The sequence below is a fragment of the Heterodontus francisci genome, chromosome 4 (genome assembly GCF_036365525.1).
Source record: "Heterodontus francisci isolate sHetFra1 chromosome 4, sHetFra1.hap1, whole genome shotgun sequence".
NCBI classification, from domain to species: Eukaryota; Metazoa; Chordata; class Chondrichthyes; order Heterodontiformes; family Heterodontidae; genus Heterodontus; species Heterodontus francisci.
This window is the reverse complement of record NC_090374.1, coordinates 43,522,019-43,549,698: the sequence shown is the minus strand read 5'-3', so window position 1 is coordinate 43,549,698 and position 27,680 is coordinate 43,522,019. Positions and strand designations below refer to the sequence as shown.

The window sequence follows — 27,680 nt, the reverse complement described above, 5'->3', positions numbered from 1 at the left end:
TTTCTTACCTGAGATACTTACCCAGCTATTTAGAGCAATTCCGTAACAGCAGTGACTCACCAACCAATCACCTTGCAGCTCTCCTGTGACATCACTGTTGGCTTTTTTTTTTCCAAAACTCAGGCGCGCTGCCGCTGCACTTTTAAACTCTGCCGCTCTCACTCAGTCTTGCTCCTTCCCGCTGCACTTTTAAACTCTCCTTTGCTGATAGGAACCCTTGCAATGTTAAGGGTGGAAAGATTCCCGTTGTCTCCAATCTCTGGAAACACTCTGTCCCAAAAGTAAGTCCGGTTGCCTTTGTGTGTGTTTGAAAGATCCTGAAACCTCAGGAAAGTTTCTGCTGTTGGACTGCTACTTAGAAATCCAAGTAGCCCTGTTACAACACCTTTTGCTGGGAGATCTATGTGACGCCTGCTGCAGACAAATTGACTTGAGCGCCTACCCACCACAGACTGTTAATTAATTTCACCTGGAGACTTCGAGTCGCACTTGACTATCCGACTCTGGGACACCACACCGAACCGGAAAATACTACCAAAAGTTACAATTCAGTTATTAATTTATTCCTAAGAAACATTTCTAACTTCAATCAATCTTTAAAAACCAGTTAACCGTTGAGTTTTGAATGCGTGTGCGCCTGAGGGTTAGGAAGAATAAGTAGTTATAAAATCTGTTCATACATATAGACGTCTCATAATTGTTTAAAAGTGGTTTATTAATAAACAGTTAATTTGTTGTTGTTTAAAGAAACTTGGTCTGATGTGCTTTATTCTGGGGAATAAATACGGTGTTTAATTTGGCTAATTTCCAGTAGGTGGGAAACTTTACGAATATGCTGTGACCTGTAGAGTAGTGGGACTGAATTAACAGTGCATTACTCTCGTCTTGGTCGTAACACCTCTGGCTGACAAGAATCTATTCATCTCAGTTTTAAAACTAGCAATTGATCTTGCATCAATTACCATTTGCAGAAGAGTGTTCCAAACCTCTACTACCCTTTGCATGAAGTGTTTCCTAATTTCACTCCTGAAAGGTCTGGTTCTAATCTTTTGATCATGCTCCCTAGACCTACAGTCCTCAACTAATGGGAATAGTTTATCCCAACATACCCTATCTGTTGCCCTTCATGCCTTGAAAACTTCAATCAAATCACCTCTTAACCTTATAAATTCCAGGGAAAACAACCCTAGTTTGTTTAATCTCTCCTTGCAGCTGAATCCTTAAGGTCCACGTTATCATTCTCATAAATCTCACTCATTCCCTCCAAAGCCAATATATTCTTCCTAGGTCCCGTCTGCACTCTCAGGTGGGCATAAAAGATTCTCTGACACTATTTTGAGAAAGGGGAGTTATCCCTGGCGTCCTGGCCAATATTTAGCCCTCAACCAAGATCACTAAAAACAGATTATCAAATTGTTCCTCTCTTTCCTACTTTACAACAGTTACACACAGCACTTCAAAAGTACTGAATTGGCTGTAAAGCACTTCAGGTTGTCCTGAGATTGTGCAAGGTGCTATTTAAAATGCAAGTCTCTCTTTTTACATGGTTGGTTCCATGCGATTCTAAGAGCAGTTGTCAGAACAAACAGTAGCTTGACAACGGCTTTTGTTTAGTTTGAAATGCAGCAGATGCTGTCCATATGCTGGTCTTGGCTCCTACATTTACACTGCAAAATCTGTTCCTCATTCCTGCACCAGAATCTCAGCCCCGCAATAAAGTGAGTCCAAGATTGTGCCTCCAGATTAGAGATGGATTTAGAAGCATAAATAGAAAGAGCTGCCATTGTACATTGTCAGTCTTCCATGAGACAACTTAAAGAACCATCTGTGTAAAAGACCATTACGTTGGAGTTTATGGAATGAAAGTACAGCTACTTCAGGACCTGTGAGCTCGAGGCACTAACATGCTGTGTTTTATAGCAAGTGGTAGGAATGAGAGTATTTAATAGCTTCAGGCAGCATCAATGTGTCAGTGAGTTTAGCAGGTTAGTTCTCGAATAAAGTTTGATGGCAAAGGTGAATTTGAGTTGGCCAGGACTCTCATCTAGTTTTTCATCAATGTTTGTAATGATACTTAAGATGTACAGTGGAGCCAAACAGGCAACAGATAATAAGTCACTACTTGTACAGCATCAAGGACAGGGAATGGGAAGCAATCCAAATGATCACAAAAATAGATTTAAACATTAATATACACATATAACACAATACCTACTCCTACCCTCTGTACTGAATGTCTACTCAAGTTTTCCGATGTCCATTTAGAAAGATCTCTACAGAGACATAAATACTTCAACTTCTCAGCATCCTTTGGACATAAAACCGTACTTAATCAAGATTCTTGGTAACCTATTGTTTCTAGGCCTCTCGAATTGGGCATCAGACAAAAGAGTCAGGAAACCTGCGCTCCGGCCTGGACGCTGCTCTTAATATGAAAGCACAGTATGGGTGACTCTGCTTCCACACGCCACCAACCCCCCTCCGCCACCATCAGTGGGTAATTGCAAACACTTTGGTCAGAGAAAACACAGACTTTGAACCTACCTGAGGGCACAGTGCTTCACTAATTGTTGAATCATGCCCACTTCCTTAATAAAGTCAGCAAGTTCGTAAACATTAAATACTAAATATTACTGAATTAAAAATGAACACATGGAATAGGAAGCTCTGTCAGCTTGGATAAAAAAAAATTGGCTTAAGGCGAGTCATGGTAAACAGCTGTTTTTCAGACTGGAGGATGGTAGTTTTACTTATTCATTCATGGGATGTGGGTGTCACTGGCTAGGCCAGCATTCATTGCCCATCCCTAATTGCCATTGAGAAGGTGGTGGTGAGCTGCCTTCTTGAACCACTAGGTACACCCACAGTGCTGTTAGGATGTTCCAGGTTTTTGACCCAGCGACAGTGAAGGAACAGCAGTATAGTTCCAAGTCAGGATGGTGTGTGGTTTGGAGGGAAACTTGCAGGTGGTGATGTTCCCATGCATCTCCTGCCCTAGCCCTTCTAGGTGGTAGAGGTCACGAGTTTGGAAGGTGCTGTCTAAGGAGCCTTGCTACGTTGTTGCAGTGCATCTTGTCGACCACTGTGCGTCAGTGGTGGAGGAGTGAATGTTTTTGGATGGGGTGCCAATCAAGGGGGCTGCTTTGAGTGGTGTTGGAGCTACTCCCATCCAGGCAAGTGGAGAGTATTCCATCACACTCCTGACTTGTGCCTTGTAGATGGTGGACAGACTTTGGGGAGTCAGGAGGTGAGTTATTTGTCACAGGATTCCTAACCTCTGACCTGCTCTTGTAGTATTTATATGGCTACTCCAGTTCAGTTTCTGGTCAATGGTAACCCCCAGGATTCGATAGTGGGGGATTCAGCTATCGTAATGCCATTGTATATCAAGGGGAGATGTTTAGATTCTCTCTTGTTGGAGATAGTCATTGCCTGGCACTTGTGCGGCGCAAATGTTACTTGCCACTTATCAGCCCAAGCCTGGATATTGTCCAGGTCTTGCTGCATTTCTACACGGACTGCTTCAGTATCTGAGGAGTCACGAATGGTGAACATTGTGCAATCATCAGCGAACATCCCCACTTCTGACCCAATGATTGAAGGAAGGTCATTGATGAAGCATCTGAAGATGGTTGGGCCTAGGACACTATCCTGTAACTCCTGCAGTGATGTCCTGGAGCTGTGATGATTGACCTCCAACATCCACAACCATCTTCCTTTGCGCTATTAATGACTCCAACCCCCCAACCAGCGGAGAGTTTTCCCCCTGATTCCCATTGACTCCAGTTTTGCCAGGGTTCCTTGATGCCATACGCAGTCAAATACTGCCTTGATTCAAGGGCAGTCACTCTCACCTCACCTCTTTAGTTCAGCTCTTTTGTCCATGTTTGAACCAAGGCTGTAATGAGGTCAGGAGCTGAGTGGTCCTGGCAGATCCCAAACTGAGCGTCACTGAGCAGGTTATTGCTAAGCAAGTGCCACTTGATAGCACTGTCGATGACACCTTCCATCACTTTACTGATGATTGAGAGTAGACTGAGGGGGCGATAATTGGCCAGGTTGGACTTGTTTGTCCAACATTCGGTACTAGTTAAGAACATAAGAATTAGGAGCAGGAGTAGACTATACTGCCCATTGAGCCTGCTTCACCATTCAGTATGCTCATGGCTGATCTTGGGCTTCAACTCCACCTTTCTACCCATTCCCCATATCCCTTGATTCCTGGAGAGACAAAAAAATCTGTCTATCTCAGCCTTAAATATATTCAACGATTAAGCATCCACAACCCTCTGAGATAGAGAATTCCGAAGATTCACAACCCTGTGAGTGAAGTAATTTCTCCTCAGTTCAGTCCTAAATGATCGGCCCCTTATCCTGAGACTGTGCTCCCGTGATTTAGATTTCCCAGCCAGCAGAAACAACTTCTTAGTGGTGTCAGCTATGTGGCCTGGTCTAATCTAGACCTCCTTTGTTATCTCTTGCCCCACCCCCACCTCACTTGCTTATAACCTGTGACTTTTCTAATATTTGTCAGTTCTGAAGAAGGGTCACTGACCCGAAACGTTAACTCTGCTTCTCTTTCCACAGATGCTGCCAGACCTGCTGAGTGGTTCCAGCATTTCTTGTTTTTATTTCAGATTTCCAGCATCTGCAGTATTTTGCTTTTATTTTCTTAGTGTCTACCCTGTCAGGCCCTTCAGAATCTTCTACGTTTCAATGAGATCACTTCTCATTCTACTAAACTCGAGAGAATATAGGCCCAATTTACTCAGTCCCTCATAGGACAACCCTCTCATCCCAGGTACCAATCCAGTGAACCTTCGCAGTACTGCCTCCAATGTAAGTATATACTTGCTTAAATATGGAGATCAATACTGCACACGGTTTTCCAAGATGTGGTCTCACCAAAGCCCTGTACAAATGTAGAAAAATTTCTTTATTCTTGTACTCCAATCCCCTTGCAATGAAGACCAACATGCCACTTGCCTTCCTAATCGGTACCTGCCTCCTGTGTTCCTTGTATGAGCACACTCAAGTCTCTCTGAACATCAATATTTATAATAAAAGCAAAATACTGCAGATGCTGGAAATCTGAAATAAAAACAAGAAATGCTGGAACCACTCAGCAGGTCTGGCAGCATCTGTGGAAAGAGAAGCAGAGTTAACGTTTCGGGTCAGTGACCCTTCTTCGGAACTGACAAATATTAGAAAAGTCACAGGTTATAAGCAAGTGAGGTGGGGGTGGGGCAAGAGATAACAAAGGAGAAGGTGTTTTATTGGACAAGGCCACATAGCTGACCAAAAGGTCATGGAGCAAAGGCAAACAATATGTAAATGGTGTGTTGAAGGACAAAGCATTAGTACAGATTAGGTGTTAACTGACTGAATATTGAACAGCAGCAAGTGCAAACCTGAAAAAAAAACAGTGGGTAAGCAATCTGAACAAACTAAGATGAAATGAAATAAATGCAAAAAAAAGGATTGTAAAAAAGAATAACTAAAAATGAAAGTAAAATGGGGGGGCTGTCATGCTCTGAAATTATTGAACTCAATGTTCAGTCCGGCAGGCTGTAGTGTGCATAATCGGTAGATGAGATGCTGTTCCTCGAGCTTGTGTTGATGTTCACTGGAACACTGCAGCAATCCCAGGACAGAGATGTGAGCATGAGAGCAGGGGGGAGTGTTGAAATGGCAAGCAACCGGAAGCTCAGGGTCCTGCTTGCAGACTGAGCAGAGATATTCCGCAAAGCGGTCACCCAGTCTGCGTTTGGTCTCCCCAATGTAGAGGAGACCACATTGTGAGCAGCGAATACAGTATACTACATTGAAAGAAGTACAAGTAAATTGCTGCTTCACCTGAAAGGAGTGTTTGGGGCCTGGGATAGTGAGGAGGGAGGAGGTAAATGGGCAGGTATTACACCTCCTGTGATTGCAGGGGAAGGTGCCATGGGACAGGGACGAGGTGGTCAGGGTAATGGAGGAGTGGACCAGGGTGTCGCGGAGGGAACGATCCCTTCAGAATGCTGACAGGGGAAGGGAGGGGAAGATGCGTTTGGTAGTGGCATCACGCTGGAGGTGGCGGAAATGGCGGAGGATGATCCTTTGGATATGGAGGCTGATGGGGTGGAAAGTGAGGACAAGGGGAACCCTGTCACGGTTCTGGGAGGGAGGGGAAGGGGTGAGGGTAGAGGTGCAGGAAATGGGCCGGACACGGTTGAGGGCCCTGTCAACCACAGTGGGGGGAAATCCTCAGTTGAGGAAAAAGGAGGTCATATCACTTTTATCCCCTTATGCCCCCACCTCAATGAATTTTGTGCTCGGCATGACGTTGAGCTCTTCTTCCGTCGCCTCTGGGCTCACTTCTTTGACCAGGAGTCCTCCCCCCGACCAGCAGACCCATTCACCCGCCTCCAGCATTCTCCCTCGACCTGGACCCCTCCCCCTGGCCTCTTACCCGCTCTTGATCTCTTCATTGAAAACTGTCGGCGAGACATTGGTCATCTCAATTTCTCTGTCCCCCTCACTCTCTCTAACCTGTCCCCCTCTGAACTTGAGGCACTTCGTTCTCTCAGGTCTAACCCCGACATGGCCATCAAACCTGCAGACAAGGGTGGTGCTGTTGTTCTATGGCGTACCGACCTCTACCTTGCAGAAGCTCAACGCCAACTCACAGACACTTCTTCCTACCTCCCTCTGGACCATGACCCCACCACCGAACATCAAGCCACCGTCCAAAGGACTGTCACTGACCTCATCTCCTCTGGAGATCTTCCGTCTACAGCTTCCAACCTCAGTCCCGCAACCCCGGACAGCCCGCTTCTACCTCCTTCCCAAAATCCACAAACGGGACTGTCCCGGCAGACCCATTGTGTCAGCCTGCTCCTGCCCCACTGAACTTATTTCTTCCTATCTTGACTCTATCTTCTCTCCCCTGGTCCAGTCTCTTCCCACCCACATCCGTGACTCTTCTGACGCCCTACGTCATTTTGACAATTTCCAGTTTCCTGGTCCCAACCGCCTCCTCTTCACTATGGACGTCCAATCGCTCTACACCGCCATCCCCCACCAGGATAGTATGAGGGCTCTCCGCTTCTTCCTTGAACAGAGGCCCAACCAGTCCCCATCCACCACCACCCTCCTGCGCCTGGCTGAACTTGTTCTCACATTGAACAACTTCTCCTTCAACTCCACGCACTTCCTTCAAGTAAAAGGTGTCGCTATGGGTACCCGCATGGGTCCTAGTTATGCCTGTCCTTTTGTGGGATATGTCGAGCATTCTTTGTTGCAGTCCTACTCAGGTCCCCTACCCCAACTCTTTTTCCGGTACATTGATGACTGTATCGGTGCCGTTCCTGCTCCCACGCCGAACTGCAAAACTTTATCAACTTTGCTTCCAATTTCCACCCTTCTCTCACCTTTACATGGTCCATCTCTGACACTTCCCTTCCCTTCCTCGACTTCTCTGTCTCCATCTCTGGGGATAGGTTGTCTACTAATGTCCATTATGAGCCCACCGACTCCCACAGCTACCTCGACTACACTTCTTCACACCCTACCTCCTGTAAGGATTCCATTCCATTCTCCCAGTTTCTCCGTCTCCGACGCATCTGCTCTGATGATGCTACCTTCCATGACGGTGCTTCTGATATGACCTCCTTTTTCCTCAACCGAGGATTCCCCCCCCCACTGTGGTTGACAGGGCCCTCAACCGTGTCCGGCCCATTTCCCGCACCTCTACCCTCACCCCTTCCCCTCCCTCCCAGAACCGTGACAGGGTTCCCCTTGTCCTCACTTTCCACCCCATCAGCCTCCATATCCAAAGGATCATCCTCTGCCATTTCCGCCACCTCCAGCGTGATGCCACTACCAAACCCATCTTCCCCTCCCTTCCCCTGTCAGCATTCCGAAGGGATTGTTCCCTCCGCAACACCCTGGTCCACTCCTCCATTACCCCCACCACCTCGTCCCTGTCCCATGGCACCTTCCCCTGCAATCGCACGAGGTGTAATACCTGCCCATTTACCTCCTCTCTCCTCACTATCCCAGACCCCAAACACTCCTTTCAGGTGAAGCAGCGATTTACTTGTACTTCTTTCAATGTAGTATACTGTATTCGCTGCTCACAATGTGGTCTCCTCCACATTGAGGAGACCAAGCGCAGCCTGGGTGACCGCTTTGCGGAACATCTCCGCTCAGTCCGCAAGCAGGACCCTGAGCTTCCGGTTGCTTGCCATTTCAACACTCCCCCCTGCTCACATCTCTGTCCTGGGATTGCTGCAGTGTTCCAGTGAACATCAACGCAAGCTCGAGGAACAGCATCTCAACTACCAATTAGGCACACTACAGCCTGCCGGACTGAACATTTGAGTTCAATAATTTCAGAGCATGACAGCTCCCCATTTTACTTTCATTTTTAGTTATTTTTTCTTTTTTCATTTTTTACAATCCTTTTTTTTGCATTTATTTCATTTCATCTTAGTTTGTTCAGTTTGCTTACCCACTGTTTTTTTTCAGGTTTGCACTTGCTCCTGTTCAATATCCAGTCCGTTAACACCTAATCTGTACTAATGCTTTGTCTTTCAACACACCATCAACATATTGTTTGCCTTTGCTCCATGACCTTTTGGTCAGCTACGTGGCCTTGTCCAATAAAACACCTTCTCCTTTGTTATCTCTTGCCCCACCCCCACCTCACTTGCTTATAACCTGTGACTTTTCTAATATTTGTCAGTTCCGAAGTGTCACTGACCCGAAACGTTAACTCTGCTTCTCTTTCCACAGATGCTGCCAGACCTGCTGAGTGGTTCCAGCAGTTCTTATCAATATTTATAAGCTTCATGCCTTTTAAAAAACATTCTGCTCTTTTCTTACGACCAAAGTGAATAACCTCACACTTCCCCATATTATACACCATCTGCCACCTTGTTGCCCGCTCACTTAATCTGTCTATATCTCTTTGCAGCCTCCGTGGCCTCCTCACAGCTTACATTCCAACCTACCTTTGCATCATCAGAAAAATTAGATACATTACTCTGTCTCTTCATCTAAGTCATTACTATAGATTGTAAATAGCTAAGGTCCCAGCATTGATCCTTGCGGCACTCCACTAATTACGGCCTGCCAACTTGAAAATGGCACATTTAGGTCTACTCTTTGCTTCCTTGTCCATGATAATATATTACTCCCATGAGCCCTTATCTTGCCTATAACCTTTTGTATGGCACCTTATCTTTTGGAAATCCAGGTATACTACATCTACTGGTGCAGAAATTTCCTCAATTTAAATATTGGGAAGATCAAAGCCATTGTCTTCGGTCCCCAGCAGAAACTCCACTGTCCAGCCACCAACTCCATCCCTCTCCCTGACAACTAACCGAGGCTGAACTGTTCGCAACCCTGGTGTCATATCTGACCCGGAGATAACCACATATCCACATCAACACTATGACCGCCTATTTCCATAGAACCATAGAAGAATTACGGCACAGAAGAAGGAGGCCATTCAGACCATCGTGTCTGTGTCGGCTAAAAAAATCTAGCTGCCTAATCTAATCCCACCTTCCAGCACCTGGTCCATAGCCTTGCAGGTTACAGCACTTCAGGTGCATATCCAGGTACCTTTTAAATGAATTGAAGGTTTCTGCCTCCACCACCATTCCTGACAGTGAATTCCAGACACCCACCACCCTCTGGGTGAAAAAGTTTTTCCTCATGGCCCCTCTTATCCTTCTACCAATCACCTTAAATTTGTGCCCCCTGGTAACTGACTTCTCAGTCAGGGGAAACAGGTCCTTCCTGTCCACTCTATCTAGGCCCCTCATAATTTCCTCAATTAAGTCACCCCTCAGCCTCCTCAGTTCTAAGGAAAACAACCCTAGCTGACCAATCTTTCCTCATAGCTGCAACTTTCAAGCCCTGGCAACATTCTTGTAAATCTCTTCTGTACTCTCTCCAGAGCAATTATGTCCTTCCTGTAATGTGGTGACCAGAACTGTACGCAATACTCCAGCTGTGACCTAACCAGGGTTTTATACAGTTCCAGCATTACATCCCTGCTTTTGTATTCTATACCTCAGCCAATAAAGGAAAGCATTCCATATGCCGCCTTCACCACTCTATCTACCTGCCCTGACACTTCAGGTACCTGTGGACATGCACTCCAAGGTCTCTTACTTTTTCTATCCCTCTCAATATCCTCCCATTTATTGTGCATCCATTGCTTTGTTTGCCCTCCCCAAATGCATGACCTCACACTTCCCTGGATTGAATTCCATTTGCCACTTTTCCATCCACTCAATCAAACCATTGATATCATTCTTGAGTCGCCAGCTATCACTATCAACTACACGGCCAATTTTTGTGTCAGCAGTAAATTTCCCAATCATGCCTCCCGCACTTAAGTCCAAAATCATTAATATATACCAAAAACAGCAAGAGACCCAACACTGAGCCCTGTGGAACGCCACTGGAAACCACTTTCCATTTGCAAAACATCCGTCGACTACTACCTTTTGTTTCCTGTCACTGAGCCAATTTTGGATCCAACCTGCCACATTCCCCTGTATCCCATGGGCTTTCATTTTACTGACCAGTCTGCCATGCAGGACCTTGTCAAATGTCTTACTAAAATCCATGTCGACCACATCCACTGCACTACCCTCATCAATCCTCCTTGTTACTTCCTCAAAAAATTCAATTAAATTAGTAAGACATGACCTTCCATTAACAAATCCATACTGACCATCCCTGATTAATCCATGCCTTTCTAAGTGGCAGTTTATCCTGTCTCTCAGAATTAATTCGAATAATTTACCCACCACCAAGCTCAAACTGACCAGCCTCCGTAACATTGCCAACTCCGCCTGCCTCAGCTCATCCTCTGCTGAAACCTTCATCTTTCCCCATGTTACCTCTATTCTTGACTATGCTAAAACACTCCTGGCCACCCTCCCATGTTCTACCCTCCATAAACTTGATCATCCAAAACTCTGCTACCCGTGTCCTAACTCGCATCTAATCCTGTTCACCAATCACCCCTGCACTCGTTGACCTACAATGGCTCCTGGTTAAGCAACATCTCAATTTTAAGATTTTCATCCTTGCTTTCAAATTTCTCCATGGATTCACCCCTCCCAATCTTTGTTCTCTCCTCCAGCTCTCCAAGATATCAGTGCTAATTTAATTCTTGAGCCCTTGCGCATCATTCATTTTAATTGCTCCACCATTGCTGACCATGCCTTCAGCTGTCTAGGCCCTATGCTCTGAAATTCCCTCCCTAAACTTCTTCACTTCTCTATGTTGCTTTCCTCCTTTAAGACACTCCTTAAAAAACAAATCTTTGACCAAGCTTTTGGTCATCTGCCCCATTACCTTATGTGGCTCAGTGTCAAACTTTGCTTTTTAATGCTTCTGTGAAATGCCTTGGGATGTTTTATTTCATTAAAGGTGCTATATAAATAGAAATTGTTGTTTTGTAGTAACAGCTCTATAGATTTTATACTTTTCATTCACAGTTGAGAATAAAGTAATGTGGATGAACTTGGACATCTACGGGTTCAATACATTGTTCACTGAAACTGCAAATGCAAGTGGATAAAGCCTTACGCAGTCCAAAGCATCCTGAATTTTAAAAATAGGAGCATACGGCTAAAGAACAAAGAGGTAATAATAAATTTATGCAAGGCAATAGTCATGCCACCACTATGGAGTATTATGTGCAATTTTGGACAATTCTTTATAGAAAAGGACAATCAAGCCATTGAGTTTACAGAATAAATTCGCCAAGCTGATGCCAAGGATATAGTTATGAAAAGAAACTTGAGCTATTGGGGCTACTTCCACTGGAACAGCGAAAACCAAGAGGAAATTAACAAAAGATTTTAGTAAAATTATGAAGAGCTCTGATAGAGTAAACATCTAAAGTCAATTTTCTCTAATTGGGGAGATAGGAGCGATCATCAATTTAAAATTGCCATGACAAATGTGAGAAAAGGGATCAGAAGAAACTTCTAACACAGCTGTAGCATGGATTGCTTTGCCACAGGGAGTATTTGCAATGGAAACCTCTGCAATTTGTAAAGGGACAATTGGATAAATATTTGTAGCAGAGAAAGATTTCAAGCTATGGGGAGCGAGCAGGGCAGCAGGATTAATATGGACTGCTTCAGCAACGAGCCAGAACAAACACAATGGGCCAAATGGGCTCTTCCTCTCATGGTTTTCTTAACAATGGAAAATTCAAACCTGGATCAGATTCCCCCATTCTTCATTAAAGCAAAGAGAAATGAAATCCAACTAACATATATCTATAGTACTTGTGCAGTTTGGGAGTACAGCAGTTTAATTTGCATTTTAACTCTGAAGGGTGGGTTTTGATCCTATTTTAGATTGAGAAAATCTAAAAGGACAAACAAAGATGAATTCTATGGGACATGAAGAAATTCTACTTTCCATGAATGGACCTACAGCTTGCCCAGCCGCATTCAATTTTTCATAATTTATTGCAGAGTTAGCTTCTGCTACTCAGAAGTCCATTCCATTCGCTTAGAACTGTGTGTGAGAACTTCCTGGCCCAAGACCTACAGTTCACTAGTTCCACACTGTGACCCGTTGTCCTACTTTTATGATTTAGTTTGAAGTTATTGTCTGAATCCACCAGGACAGAAAGACTCGGGCAAGATAAGTCTAAGCTGGTAATTTAACTTGGGATTAATCGGCAGAGAACTGATGGAGTACAAAATTAATGAGCCTTAACTGAAGCTGAAGCTAAGAAATGCTTCTCCACAGTAGCTTGGCCTGTAGTCATTTACACTCAGATGCTTACAGATGTTGGGAAAGTGTCTGTGATAATATAAATTATACATTGTCTGTTGGAAGAAACAGCTTGAATTAGTATGTCTCATTTCAAATTTTATGTTTGTAAATCTCAGGTTAAGAGGAGAGAAACTGGAGTACAAAATATGTGCAATTAAACTGCAGATGACCCAAAGAAACAAAATTAAATAACTTCTTCCTATTGATCACTTATAGAACATTACAGCGCAGTACAGGCCCTTCGGCCCTCGATGTTGCGCCGACCTGTGAAACCATCTGACCTAAACACATGCTTTAGGTTGTGATGTGTCCATTCCTTTTCACACTTCTCAGTATCTGGATCCAATTCCCTAAAAGCAGGAGCTTTCATGAAATTCACTTATTTCAGTACTACAGATTAATCCAACATCACTCATCAGTTTCCTGTAAACCCAAATTTTTTGCACTTGTGTTTTCATTTTGCAAACCTCACTATAAATGTATATAATTTAGAAGTCTCCTCATCCAAAATCTATTTAACAGTCTCCATGCCAGTGGAAAACAAAGCAGCATTCAAACTGTGGCACAGTGGCGCAGTGGTTAGCACCGCAGCCTCACAGCTCCAGGGACCAGAGTTCAATTCTAGGTACTGCCTGTGCGGAGTTTGCAAGTTCTCCCTGTGACTGCGTGGGTTTTCGCCGGGTGCTCCGGTTTCCTCCCACAGCCAAAAACTTGCAGGTGATAGGTAAATTGGCCATTGTAAATTGCCCCTAGTGTAGGTAGGTGGTAGGGAATATGGGATTACTGTAGGGTTAGTATAAATGGGTGGTTGTTGGTCGGCACAGACTCGGTGGGCTGAAGGGCCTGTTTCAGTGCTGTATCTCTAAATAAAATAAAAAATATTCACATCTAGGTCAACACTGATGCAACCTGCACAAAGTGAGGCCCAGAAATAAACATGCAGTTCTTACATACAAGCAGGAATTTTTTTTTTGGTAACTGCTTGCCACTTCAGTGAATACAAATCCAGGAAAACATGGGGATGCGGGGATAGAGAGAGGGGATTGAAAAGAGGAAAAGAACAGATATCAAATAAATGAATCTAATAGCTATTGATGCAATCTTGTTTTGTTAAATTATTCGATTCAGGTGCTGCCAGACCTGCTGAGCACTTCTGGCACTTTCTGTTCTCATTTGAGTTCCAACATCCACAGTTTTGCTCTTAACTTATTTGATTATATTTTTCAAATACACACAAAAGCTAGAAAAGTGTACTCACCAAACTAGCAGTAAGGGAAGGAGCTGACTGACCCAGTGTTTGGCTGCGCATGCGAACGAGATTTGTCGTTTCCGTTGTCTGTTGCCATGATTGCTGTGTAGAACCGGGTGGAAGAAGATATTTTCCTGAAGTTTAAAAAAAAATTGATTGCAGTCAATCTAAACAAGAAACGCGTTTCTTTGAAAAACAGATCAAGTACTTTTTCAAACTGAAAGTGAAAACTTGTTTAGATATCCCTTATATAAAAGAGAAGAGAAGAATTTCCTAACGGAAGTCATATAATTAGAAAAGCACAAGGAGAATCCAAATGGTAGGATTCTCTGATGTGCAATAGTTTATCCATAATTAACTGGGGTGCTCAATTCCTGGTCTGAGTGGATTTAGTGGAACTTAAGAGTCATTACACTGCAGAAGGAGGCCATTCGGCCCAGCGAATCAATGCCAGCTCACTATGGAGCAACTCAGTCAGTCCCATTCTACTGCTCTATCCCTGTAGCCCTGCAAGTTTATTTCTCTCAAGTGCCCATTCAATTTGCTTTTGAAATAATTCACAGAATCGCTAGAGCGCAGGAGGTGGCTATTTGGCCCATCGTGTCTGCATCAGCTCTCCGAACGAGCAATTCACTTAGTGCCATTCCCCTGCCTTCTCCCCGTAACCCTGCACATACTTCCTTTTCAGATAACTATCTAATTCCCTTTTGAATGCCTCGATTGAACCTGCCTCCTCCATGCTCTCAGGCAGTGCATTCCAGACCTTAACCACTTGCTGCGTGAAAAAGGTTTTCCCTCATATTGCCATTGCTTCTTTTCCAGTTGCCTTAAATCTGTGCCCTCTCGTTCTTGATCCTTTCATGAGTGGGAACATTTCTTCCCTATCTATTCTATCCAGACCCCTCCATGATTTTGAATAATTCTATCAGATCTCCCTTCAGTTTTCTCCAAGGAAAACAGTCCTAACTTCTCCAATCTGTCTTTGTAGATGAAGTTCCTCATCCCTGGAACCATTCTCATGAATCTTTTCTGTACTCTCTCCAATGCCCTCATGTCTTTCCTAAAGTGCAGCGCCCAGAATTGGAAGCAATACTCCAGCTGAGGCCAAACTAGTGTGTTATACAAGTTCAACATAACCTCCTTTCTCTTGTACATCTTGTACCTTGCCCCTATTAACAAAGCCCAGGATGCTGTAAGCTTTATTAACTGCTCTCTCAACCTGTCCTGCCACCTTCAAGACTTATACACATATACACTCAGGTCCCTCTGCTCCTGCACCCCCTTTAGAATTGTACCCTTTATTTTATATTGTCTCTCCATGTTCTTCCTACCAAAATGAATCACCTCACATTTCTCTGCATTGAACTTCTTCTGCCACCTATCTGCCCATTCCGCCAACGTGTCTATGTCCTTTTGAAATTCTACACCATCTTCCTCACAGTTCACAATGCTTCCAAGTTTCATATCATCTGCAAACTTTGAAATTGTGCCCTGTCCACCAAGGTCCAGGTCATTAATATATATCAGGAAGAGCAAGGGTCCCAACACTGACCCCTGGGGAGCTCCACTACAAACCTTCCTCCAGTCCAAAAAACATCCATTAACAATTACTCTTTGTTTCCTGTCACTCATCCAATTCCGTATCCATGTTGCCACCGTCCCTTTCATTCCATGAGCTACAAGTTTGTGCAAGCCTGTTGTGCTGCACTGTATCAAACGCCTTTTGAAAGTCCATGTTCCCCACATCAACAGCATTGCCCTCATCAACCCTGTTACCACCTCAAAAAATTCCAGCAAGTTATCAAACATGATTTTCCCTTAAGAAATCCATGCTTTCTTGAATTAACCCACATTTGTCCATTTGACTATTAATTTTGTTCGGAATTATTCTTTCTATAAGCTTTCCCAAAGTTAAACTGACTGGCCTGTAGTTGCTGGGTTTATCTTTGCACCCTTTTTTGAACAAGGGTGTAACGTTTGCAATTCTCCAGTCCTCTGGCACCACCCCCGAGTCTAAGGAAGACTGAAAAATTATGGCCAGTGCCTCTGTGATTTCCATCCTCACTTCCCTCAATATCCTTGGATGCAACTCATCAGGTCCTGGTGCATCATCCACTAAGTACAGACAGCCTATCTAATACTTCCTCTATCAATTTTAAACCCTTCTAGTGCCTGAATTACCTCCTCTTTCACCATAATCTGTGCAGCATCTTCTTCCTTGGTAAAGACAGAGGCAAAGTATTCATTTAATACCTCCGCTATGCCCTCTGCCTTATCCCCTTTATGGTCCCTAATTGGCCCAACTCCTCCTTTTATCACCTTTTTACTATTTATAAGTCTACAGAAAACTTTGAGATTTCCTTTAATGCTAGCTGCCACTCTCTTTTCATGCTCTCTCATTGCTTCTCTTATTTGCTTTTTCACTTCCCCTCTGGGCCTTCTATATTCAACACAGCTCTCAATAGTATTTTCTACCTGGCATCTTTCAGTGCAGCAGCTTTTTTGGGAGCAGCGTGTGAGCGAGTGAGCAGCTGGGAAAGTCAGTTTGAAAGTAAATTTAATTTCCTTTTGTTTTTCGGCGGAGGCCAGGGGGCTGCTGGGTAAGTAAAACGCTATATATTTGGGCGCTTTAAAATAACTTTCCTTTCAGTGCAGCAGCTTTTTCGGGAGCAGCGTGTGAGCGAGTGAGCAGCTGGGAAAGTCAGTGTGAAAGTAAATTTAATTTCCTTTTGTTTTTCGGCGGAGGCCAGGGGGCTGCTGGGTAAGTAAAACGCTATATATTTGGGCGGTTTAAAATAACTTTCCTTTCAGTGCAGCAGCTTTTTCGGGAGCAGCGTGTGAGCGAGTGAGCAGCTGGGAAAGTCAGTTTGAAAGTAAATTTAATTTCCTTTTGTTTTTCGGCGGAGGCCAGGGGGCTGCTGGGTAAGTAAAACGCTATATATTTGGGCGGTTTAAAATAACTTTCCTTTCAGTGCAGCAGCTTTTTCGGGAGCAGCGAGTGAGCAGCTGGGAAAGTCAGTTTGAAAGTAAATTTAATTTCCTTTTGTTTTTCGGCGGAGGCCAGGGGGCTGCTGGGTAAGTAAAGCGCTATATATTTGGGCGGTTTAAAATAACTTTCCTTTCAGTGCAGCAGCTTTTTCGGGAGCAGCGTGTGAGCGAGTGAGCAGCTGGGAAAGTCAGTTTGAAAGTAAATTTAATTTCCTTTTGTTTTTCGGCGGAGGCCAGGGGGCTGCTGGGTAAGTAAAACGCTATATATTTGGGCGCTTTAAAATAACTTTCCTTTCAGTGCAGCAGCTTTTTCGGGAGCAGCGAGTGAGCAGCTGGGAAAGTCAGTTTGAAAGTAAATTTAATTTCCTTTTGTTTTTCGGCGGAGGCCAGGGGGCTGCTGGGTAAGTAAAACGCTATATATTTGGGCGGTTTAAAATAACTTTCCTTTCAGTGCAGCAGCTTTTTCGGGAGCAGCGAGTGAGCAGCTGGGAAAGTCAGTTTGAAAGTAAATTTAATTTCCTTTTGTTTTTCGGCGGAGGCCAGGGGGCTGCTGGGTAAGTAAAACGCTATATATTTGGGCGGTTTAAAATAACTTTCCTTTCAGTGCAGCAGCTTTTTCGGGAGCAGCGAGTGAGCAGCTGGGAAAGTCAGTTTGAAAGTAAATTTAATTTCCTTTTGTTTTTCGGCGGAGGCCAGGGGGCTGCTGGGTAAGTAAAACGCTATATATTTGGGCGGTTTAAAATAACTTTCCTTTCAGTGCAGCAGCTTTTTCGGGAGCAGCGAGTGAGCAGCTGGGAAAGTCAGTTTGAAAGTAAATTTAATTTCCTTTTGTTTTTCGGCGGAGGCCAGGGGGCTGCTGGGTAAGTAAAACGCTATATATTTGGGCGGTTTAAAATAACTTTCCTTTCAGTGCAGCAGCTTTTTCGGGAGCAGCGTGTGAGCAGCTGGGAAAGTCAGTTTGAAAGTAAATTTAATTTCCTTTTGTTTTTCGGCGGAGGCCAGGGGGCTGCTGGGTAAGTAAAACGCTATATATTTGGGCGGTTTAAAATAACTTTCCTTTCAGTGCAGCAGCTTTTTCGGGAGCAGCGTGTGAGCAGCTGGGAAAGTCAGTTTGAAAGTAAATTTAATTTCCTTTTGTTTTTCGGCGGAGGCCAGGGGGCTGCTGGGTAAGTAAAACGCTATATATTTGGGCGGTTTAAAATAACTTTCCTTTCAGTGCAGCAGCTTTTTCGGGAGCAGCTGGGAAAGTCAGTTTGAAAGTAAATTTAATTTCCTTTTGTTTTTCGGCGGAGGCCAGGGGGCTGCTGGGTAAGTAAAACGCTATATATTTGGGCGGTTTAAAATAACTTTCCTTTCAGTGCAGCAGCTTTTTCGGGAGCAGCGTGTGAGCAGCTGGGAAAGTCAGTTTGAAAGTAAATTTAATTTCCTTTTGTTTTTCGGCGGAGGCCAGGGGGCTGCTGGGTAAGTAAAACGCTATATATTTGGGCGGTTTAAAATAACTTTCCTTTCAGTGCAGCAGCTTTTTCGGGAGCAGCGTGTGAGCAGCTGGGAAAGTCAGTTTGAAAGTAAATTTAATTTCCTTTTGTTTTTCGGCGGAGGCCAGGGGGCTGCTGGGTAAGTAAAACGCTATATATTTGGGCGGTTTAAAATAACTTTCCTTTCAGTGCAGCAGCTTTTTCGGGAGCAGCGTGTGAGCAGCTGGGAAAGTCAGTTTGAAAGTAAATTTAATTTCCTTTTGTTTTTCGGCGGAGGCCAGGGGGCTGCTGGGTAAGTAAAACGCTATATATTTGGGCGGTTTAAAATAACTTTCCTTTCAGTGCAGCAGCTTTTTCGGGAGCGGCGTGTGAGCAGCTGGGAAAGTCAGTTTGAAAGTAAATTTAATTTCCTTTTGTTTTTCGGCGGAGGCCAGGGGGCTGCTGGGTAAGTAAAACGCTATATATTTGGGCGGTTTAAAATAACTTTCCTTTCAGTGCAGCAGCTTTTTCGGGAGCAGCGTGTGAGCAGCTGGGAAAGTCAGTTTGAAAGTAAATTTAATTTCCTTTTGTTTTTCGGTGGAGGCCAGGGGGCTGCTGGGTAAGTAAAACGCTATATATTTGGGCGGTTTAAAATAACTTTCCTTTCAGTGCAGCAGCTTTTTCGGGAGCAGCGTGTGAGTGAGTGAGCAGCTGGGAAAGTCAGTTTGAAAGTAAATTTAATTTCCTTTTGTTTTTCGGCGGAGGCCAGGGGGCTGCTGGGTAAGTAAAACGCTATATATTTGGGCGGTTTCTGAACCCGAGACACCACACTTGTAGTGTCTCCCACCCGCACTCCTCCTCTAACCAAAAAAAAAAGGACTCGGTGGGGTGTTTATAAGGTAAGGCTTTTTCGATTTCTCTGGTTTTATTGTGATTGGTAAAAACTTTTCGTTCCTTTTTCATTTAACTAAGTTTAAACTTAAGATTAAAAATGGCAGGAGATCTCAGACCCGTATCATGCTCCTCTTGCTCAATGTGGGAGCTCAGGGACATGGCTGATGACCCTGACTCCTTCACGTGCAGGAAGTGTGTCCAGCTGCAGCTCTTGTTAGACCGCATGACGGCTCTCGAGCTGCGGATGGACTCACTTTGGAGCATGCGCGATGCTGAGGAGGTCGTGGATAGCACGTTTAGTGAATTGGTCACACCGCAGATTAGGATTGCTGAAGGAGAAAGGGAATGGGTGACCAAAAGGCAGAGAAAGAGCAGGAAGGCAGCGCAGGAGTCCCCTGTGGTCATCTCCCTCCAAAACAAGTATACCGTTTTGGATACTGTTGAGGGAGATGGCTCACCAGGGGAAGGCAGCAGTAGCCAGGTCCATGGCACCGTGGCTGGCTCTGCTGCTCAGAAGGGCGGGAAAAAGAGTGGAAGGGCTATAGTCGTAGGGGATTCGATTGTAAGGGGAGTAGATAGGCGGTTCTGTGGTCGAAAACGAGGCTCCCGAATGGTATGTTGCCTCCCAGGTGCACGGGTCAGGGACGTCTCAGATCGGCTGCAGAACATTCTAAAGGGGGAGGGTGAACAGCCAGTTGTCATTGTGCACATAGGCACTAATGATATAGGTAAAAAACGGGATGAGGTCCTACAAGCAGAGTTTAGGGAGTTAGAGCCAAGTTAAAAAGTAGGACCTCAGAGGTAGTAATCTCAGGATTACTACCAGTGCCACGTGATAGTCAGAGTAAAAATGAAAGAATAGTCAGGATGAATGCGTGGCTTGAGAGATGGTGCAGGAAGGAGGGGTTCAGATTTTTGGGACATTGGGACCAGTTCTGGGGGAGGTGGGACTATTACAAATTGGACGGTCTACACCTGGGCCGGACTGGAACCAATGTCCTTGGAGGTGCTTTTGCTAACGCTGTTGGGGAGGGTTTAAACTAATGTGGCAGGGGGATGGGAACCAATTGAGGTCAGTTGACAGTGAGGAGGTAGTAACAAAAGCCTGTAAGAAACTAGATAATGAAGTCAGTGTGACTAAGGGGAAGAGCAGGCAGGGAGCAGATGATGAATATAAAGGGATTGGTGGTCTGAGGTGCATTTGTTTTAATGCAAGAAGTGTAGTTGGTAAGGCAGATGAACTTAGGGCTTGGATTAGTACCTGAGAGTATGATGTTATTGCTATTACTGAGACTTGGTTGAGGGAAGGGCATGATTGGCAACTAAATATCCCAGGATATCGATGCTTCAGGCGGGATAGAGAGGGAGGTAAAAGGGGTGGAGGAGTTGCATTACTGGTCAAAGAGGATATCACAGCTGTGCTGAAGGAGGGCACTATGGAGGACTCGAGCAGTGAGGCAATATGGACAGAACTCAGAAATAGGAAGGGTGCGGTAACAATGTTGGGGCTGTACTACAGGCCTCCCAACAGCGAGTGTGAGATAGAGGTACAAATATGTAAACAGATTATGGAAAGATGTAGGAGCAACAGGGTGGTGGTGATAGGAGATTTTAATTTTCCCAACATTGACTGGGATTCGCTTAATGTTAGAGGTCCAGATGGAGCAGAATTTGTAAGGAGCATCCAGGAGGGTTTTCTAGAGCAGTATGTAAATAGTCCAACTCGGGAAGGGGCCATACTGGACCTGGTGTTGGGGAATGAGCCCGGCCAGGTTGTTGAAGTTTCAGTAGGGGACTACTTTGGGAATAGTGATCACAATTCCGTAAGCTTTAAAATACTCATGGACAAAGACGAGAGTGGTCCTAAAGGAAGAGTGCTAAATTGGGGGAAGGCCAACTATACCAAAATTCGGCAGGAGCTGGGAAATGTAGATTGGGAGCAGCTGTTTGAAGGTAAATCCACATGTGATATGTGGGAGGCTTTTAAAGAGAGGTTGATTAGCGTGCAGGAGAGACATGTTCCTGTGAAAATGAGGGATAGAAATGGCAAGATTAGGGAACCATGGATGACAGGTGAAATTGTGAGACTAGCTAAGAGGAAAAAGGAAGCATACATAAGGTCTAGGCGGCTGATGAAAGACGAAGCTTTGAAAGAATATCGGGAATGTAGGACCAATCTGAAACGAGGAATTAAGAGGGCTAAAAGGGGTCATGAAATATCTTTAGCAAACAGGGTTAAGGAAAATCCCAAAGCCTTTTATTCATATATAAGGAGAAAGAGGGTATCTAGAGAAAGGATTGGCCCACTCAAGGACAAAGGAGGAATGTTATGCTTGGACTCAGAGAAAATGGGTGAGATTCTAAACGAGTACTTTGCATCGGTATTCACCGCGGAGAGGGACATGACGGATGTTGATGTTAGGAACAGATGTTTGATTACTCTCGGTCAAGTCGGCATAAGGAGGGAGGAAGTGTTGGGTATTCTAAAGGGCATTAAGGTGGACAAGTCCCCAGGTCCGGATGGGATCTATCCCAGGTTACTGAGGGAAGCGAGAGAGGAAATAGCTGGGGCCTTAACAGATATCTTTGCAGCATCCTTAAACACGGGTGAGGTCCCGGAGGACTGGAGAATTGCTAATGTTGTCCCCTTGTTTAAGAAGGGTAGCAGGGATAATCCAGGTAATTATAGACCGGTGAGCCTGACGTCAGTGGTAGGGAAGCTGCTGGAGAAGATACTGAGGGATAGGATCTATTCCCATTTGGAAGAAAATGGGCTCATCAGTGATAGGCAACATGGTTTTGTGCAGGGAAGGTCATGTCTTACCAACTTAATAGAATTCTTTGAGGAAGTGACAAAGTTGATTGATGACGGAAGGGCTGTCGATGTCATATACATGGACTTCAGTAAGGCGTTTGATAAGGTTCCCCATGGCAGGCTGATGGAGAAAGTGAAGGCGCTTGGGGTCCAAGGTGTACTAGCTAGATGGATAAAGAACTGGCTGGGCAACAGGAGACAGAGAGTAGCAGTAGAAGGGAGTTTCTCAAAATGGAGACGTGTGACCAGTGGTGTTCCACAGGGATCCGTGCTGGGACCACTGTTGTTTGTGATATACATTAATGATTTGGAGGAAAGTATAGGTGGACTGATTAGCAAATTTGCAGACGACACTAAGATTGGTGGAGTAGCAGATAGTGAAGGGGACTGTCAGAGAATACAGCAGAATATAGATAGATTGGAGAGTTGGGCAGAGAAATGGCAGATGGAGTTCAATCAGGGCAAATGCGAGGTGATGCATTTTGGAAGATCCAATTCAAGAGTGAATTATACAGTAAATGGAAAAGTCCTGGGGAAAATTGATGTCCAGAGAGATTTGGGTGTTCAGGTCCACTGTTCCCTGAAGGTGGCAACGCAGGTAAATAGTGGCCAAGAAGGCATACGGCATGCTTTCCTTCATTGGACGGGGCATTGAGTACAAGAGTTGGCAGGTCATGTTACAGTTGTATAGGACTTTGGTTCGGCCACATTTGGAATACTGCGTACAGTTCTGGTCGCCACATTATCAAAAGGATGTGGATGCTTTGGAGAGGGTGCAGAGGACGTTCACCAGGATGTTGCCTGGTATGGAGGGCGCTAGCTATGAAGAGAGGTTGAGTAGATTAGGATTATTTTCATTAGAAAGACGAAGGTTGAGGGGGGACCTGATTGAGGTGTACAAAATCATGAGAGGTATAGACAGGGTGGATAGCAAGAGGCTTTTTCCCAGAGTGGGGGTTTCAATTACTAGAGGACACGAGTTCAAAGTGAAAGGGGAAATGTTTAGGGGGGATATGCGTGGAAAGTTCTTTACGCAGAGGGTGGTGGGCACCTGGAACGCATTGCCAGCGGAGGTGGTAGATGCGGGCACGATGGAGTCTTTTAAGATGTATCTAGACAGATACATGAATGGGCAGGAAGAAAAGAGATACAGAAGCTTAGAAAATAGGCGACATGTTTAGAGAGAGGCTCTGGATCGGCGCAGGCTTGGAGGGCCGAAGGGCCTGTTCCTGTGCTGTAATTATCTTTGTTCTTTGTTTATAAGCACACGTTTTCTTCTTTATCGTAACCTCTACCTCTTTTGTCATCCAGGGAACTCTGGATGTGTTCACCATACCCTTCCCCTTCAAAAGAACACACCTTGACTGTGCCCAAATTATCTCTTCTTTGAAGGTAGCCCATTGTTCAGTTACTGTTTTTCCTGCCAACCTTTGACTCCAATTTATTCGCCCCAGCTCCATTCTTAAGCCATTGAAGTTGGCTTTCCCCCAGTTAATTATTCTTACTCTGAATTGTTCTTTGTCCTTTTCCATTGTCAGCCTAAAACTTATGATACAATGATCACTATCCCCTAAATGATCTCCTACTGATACTTGATCCAATTGGTCCACCCCATTCCCAAGAACCAGGTCTAGCAGTGCCTCTTTTCTTGGACTAGAAACATAGTGCTGTCGAAAATTTTCCTGAACACACTCCAGGAACACTTGCCCCTCACTGTCCTCTACATTACTACTATCCCAGTCTATGCTTGGATAATTATTACTATCCCATTATAACTACCCTATAATTTTTGCACCTCTCTGTAATTTCATTGCAAGGTTGTTCCTCCGCGTCCTTCCCACTAGTTGGTGGCCTATGGACAACACCGAGCAATGTAACTGCACCTTTTTTATTCCTTAGCTCTAGCCAAATTGATTCTGTCCTCAACACCTTTGGGACATCCTTTTTCTCTGCGCTTCAATGCTCCCTTTAATCAATACCGCCACCCCTTCCCTTTTTCTCCCCTTTCCTAAACTCCTTGTATCCAGGAATATTCAATACCCAGTTTTTCCCTTCTTTCAGCAAGGTCTCTGTTATAGCTACATCATACTTCCACGTCAATCTGCAGCTGTAACTCACCAAACGTATTAACACTCCGTGCATTCACATACATCCATATCAACCTTGATTTAGACTTTACTACTTTTTCCTTTACTCTGACCCCACCTAATAACTTACTATTCGCTACTCTAGTGCTATCTATCTCCCCCAGTATTCTGTGCACTTTGGTATTCCACTTTGATATTTCCTCCTGGTTCCCACACCCCTGCCAAATTAGTTTAAACCCTCCCCAATAGCACAAGCAAACCGCCCCGCAAGGAAATTTGTCCCAGCCTGTACAGATCCCACCTTCTCCAGAAATGGTCTCAGTGTCCCAGGAATCTAAAGCCCTCCCTCCTGCACCACCTTTCCAGCCACACATTCATCTGGACTATCCTCCTATTTCTATACTCACTTGCGTGTGGTGCTGGGAATAATCCGGAGATTACTACTTTTGAGGTTCTGCTTGCTAATTTGTTACCTAGCTCAGTAAATTCTTTCTGCAGCACCACATACCTCTTCCTACCAATGCCGTTTGTACCAATGTGGTACCCTCCCCTCTCAGAGTGCTCTGCAGCCGTTCAGTGACATCTTTGACCCTGGCATCAAGGAGGCAACACACCATCCTGGATTGACATCTGCGGCCATAAAAACACCTTTCTGTTGCCCTGACTACTGAATTTCATATCGCCATGGTTCTTCCTGTCTTCCTTGTGCCCCCCTGTGCAGCTGTGCCACCCGTGGTGCCATGGCCTTTGCTCTGGCTCCACTCCCCAAATGAGCCATCACTTTGCTCAATATTCAGAACTAAATACCTGTTGGACAGTGAGATGCATTCAGGGGGTCTCTGCACTGCCTGTTTCTTCTTGACTGTTTGGTGGTCACCCATTCACTCTCTGCCTGCAAGGTCTTAAGCGATGGGGTGACCACATCTATAAACGTACTATCCACGAAGCTCTCATCCTCATGGATGTGCCGCTGTAACACCAGCTGCTGCTCAAGCTGCTGCAACTGATGACAGTTCCTGCACACCTAGTTATCCAGGTCCCGAGAAGCATCCTGGAGTTCCCACATAGCACAAGTTGAGCACAGCAGAGGTTGCAGCCCCCCTGCCATTCCTCTATCTATCAGATAGTAACCTTGGTACTACAACTAACCCTGCTACTAATAAACCCTGCTTCTACTAATACTAATAATCCTACCAATAATAATAATAACCTTACTACTGCTAATATTAAACTTTACCAATACGAATCCAAGCTTACCACTATTAATATACCCTACCAATACTAAAATGCTAATAGTAATAACGTCACCAACAGTAATTAACCTTATTAAAAATAAAATATAAGACTCACTAGCTACCCATTTGTTACTTGTGATTAATATTTAATTTCTTTTAACGTTTTTAAACTCTCAGCTGTTTACACTCAGTCCCTAAGCAGCAAATACTCACCAGCCAATCAACTCACTGCTTTCCTGTAATGTCATGGTTTGATTTTGTTTTCCTCTTCTTCAAACTCCGGAGCGTAGAAGTAGGTTCCTCACAGGTCTGCCACTGCCACCACCCCCGCTCCTGACTCTCTCCAGGTAAATGGTAGGCTCCGAGCCTGGGCCTGGATTTATTCTCTCCCCGGTAGACTCCTCGCAGGGTCCGCCGCTGCCGCCACTTCCATCATCCATGAAGGCAGTGAGTTCCAGATCATTACTACTGCTACGTAAAAAAAGTTCTTGCTTGCATCCTCCCACGTCTATGACTCTAGGTCCTTTGCCCAAAACTTTAAATCTGTGTCCCCGAATGCTTGTACCATCAACTAATGGGAACAGCTTTTCTTTATCTACCTTATCTAAACCTATCATAATCTTGTACATCTCCATCAAATCTCCCCTCAATCTCCTTTGCTCCAAGAAGAACTCCAGTTTGTCCCACCTAACCTTGTAACTAAAAATCCCCCATCCCTGGATCCATTCTGATAAATCTCTTTTGCACCCTCTCAAGGACCCACATATCCTTCCTAAAGTGTGACCCACATATCCTTCCTAAAGACCAGAACTGGCCTAACCAGAGCTTTATAAAGGTTCAGCAAAACTTCCCTTTTTTTGTACTCAATACCTTTATTTATGAAGCCCAAGATTCCATCTGCTTTACTAACCACTCTCTCAATGTGTCCTGCTACCTTCAAGGATCTATGCAAATGAACCCCCAAGGTCCCTCTGTTCCTGCACACTCTTTAGAACTGCGCTATTAAGTCTATATTGCCACTCCCTAACCCTTCTGCCAAAATGCATCACCTCACAATTCTCTGTTAAATTTCATCTGCCACTTGTCTGCTAGCTATATACCATTCTGCTAGCCTATGTCCTGTTGCAGCGAATTTGTATCATAGTCAATGTTTGCCACACCTCCAAGTTTGGTATCATTGGCAAATTTTGAAATATTACACTGTATTCCAATATCCAAATCATTTACATATATTAAAAGCAGTGATCCTAGCACTGACCCTTGGGAAACACCACTGTATACCATCCTCCAGTCTGAAAAACAACCATTTACCACAACACTGTTTTCTGTCCTTAAGCTAATGTTTTATCCAAGCTGACACTGACCCTCCTATTCCATAAGTCTCAATTTTGTTAACCAGCCTTTTATGTGGTACTTTGTCAAATGGTTTTGTAAAATCCATGTAGACAACATCCATTGCATTCCCTTCATCAACTTTCTCTGTTACTTCATCAAAAAATTCAATCAGATTAGTCAAGCATGGTCTGCCTTTTACAAATCCATGCTGCTCTCCTTAATTAACTCAAAGCTCTCTAAGTGTCTGTTGATTTTTTCGCTGATTATGGTTTCTAGAACCTTACCCACCACTGATGTTGAACTGACCAACCTATAGTTACCAGGACTGTCTTTACACCCTTTCTTAAATAAGGGTGGCACATTTGTCACCCTCCAATCATTTGGCACCTTCCCCGTATCTAGGGCAGATTGGAAGATTATAGCACGCTCTTCCACTATCTCCATTCCCACTTCCTTTAGCAACCTGAGATGCAAACCATCCGGGCCAGGTGACTTAGCCATTCTAAGCATAGTGGCCTGTACAGTTCACCCTGCCTATCAATTTTTACCCATCCATTACCTCTACCATCTCCGCTTCTAGTAATATTTTGCCAGCATCCTATTCCTTAGTAAACACCGATACAAAGTACTCATTAAGTATTCTAGCCTTTCCCTGTGCCTCTCAGCATATATCATCCTTTTTGCCCCGTATAGGACCCACCCTGCCTTTTACAACGCACTTACTCTTTATGGGTTGGTAGAAGATTTTTGGGTTCCCTTTTATGTTAACTGCCATTCTATTCTCATTTTCTCTCTGCGCCAGTCTCAGCT

The 27,680-nt window shown here is 44.5% G+C and overlaps 1 protein-coding gene across 4 annotated transcripts in view; it reads right to left on the bottom strand.

Moving 5' to 3' along the window:
• mast4 (microtubule associated serine/threonine kinase family member 4) overlaps nucleotides 1-27,680 on the bottom strand; it is a 575,541-nt gene that overhangs the window by 385,210 nt on the left and 162,651 nt on the right. For all 4 annotated transcript variants that reach the window (XM_068029433.1, XM_068029434.1, XM_068029435.1 and 1 more), the window contains exon 4: nucleotides 14,072-14,196. In XM_068029433.1, the coding sequence (XP_067885534.1) occupies nucleotides 14,072-14,196 (125 nt within the window). The remainder of the gene's footprint in view (nucleotides 1-14,071; nucleotides 14,197-27,680) is intronic.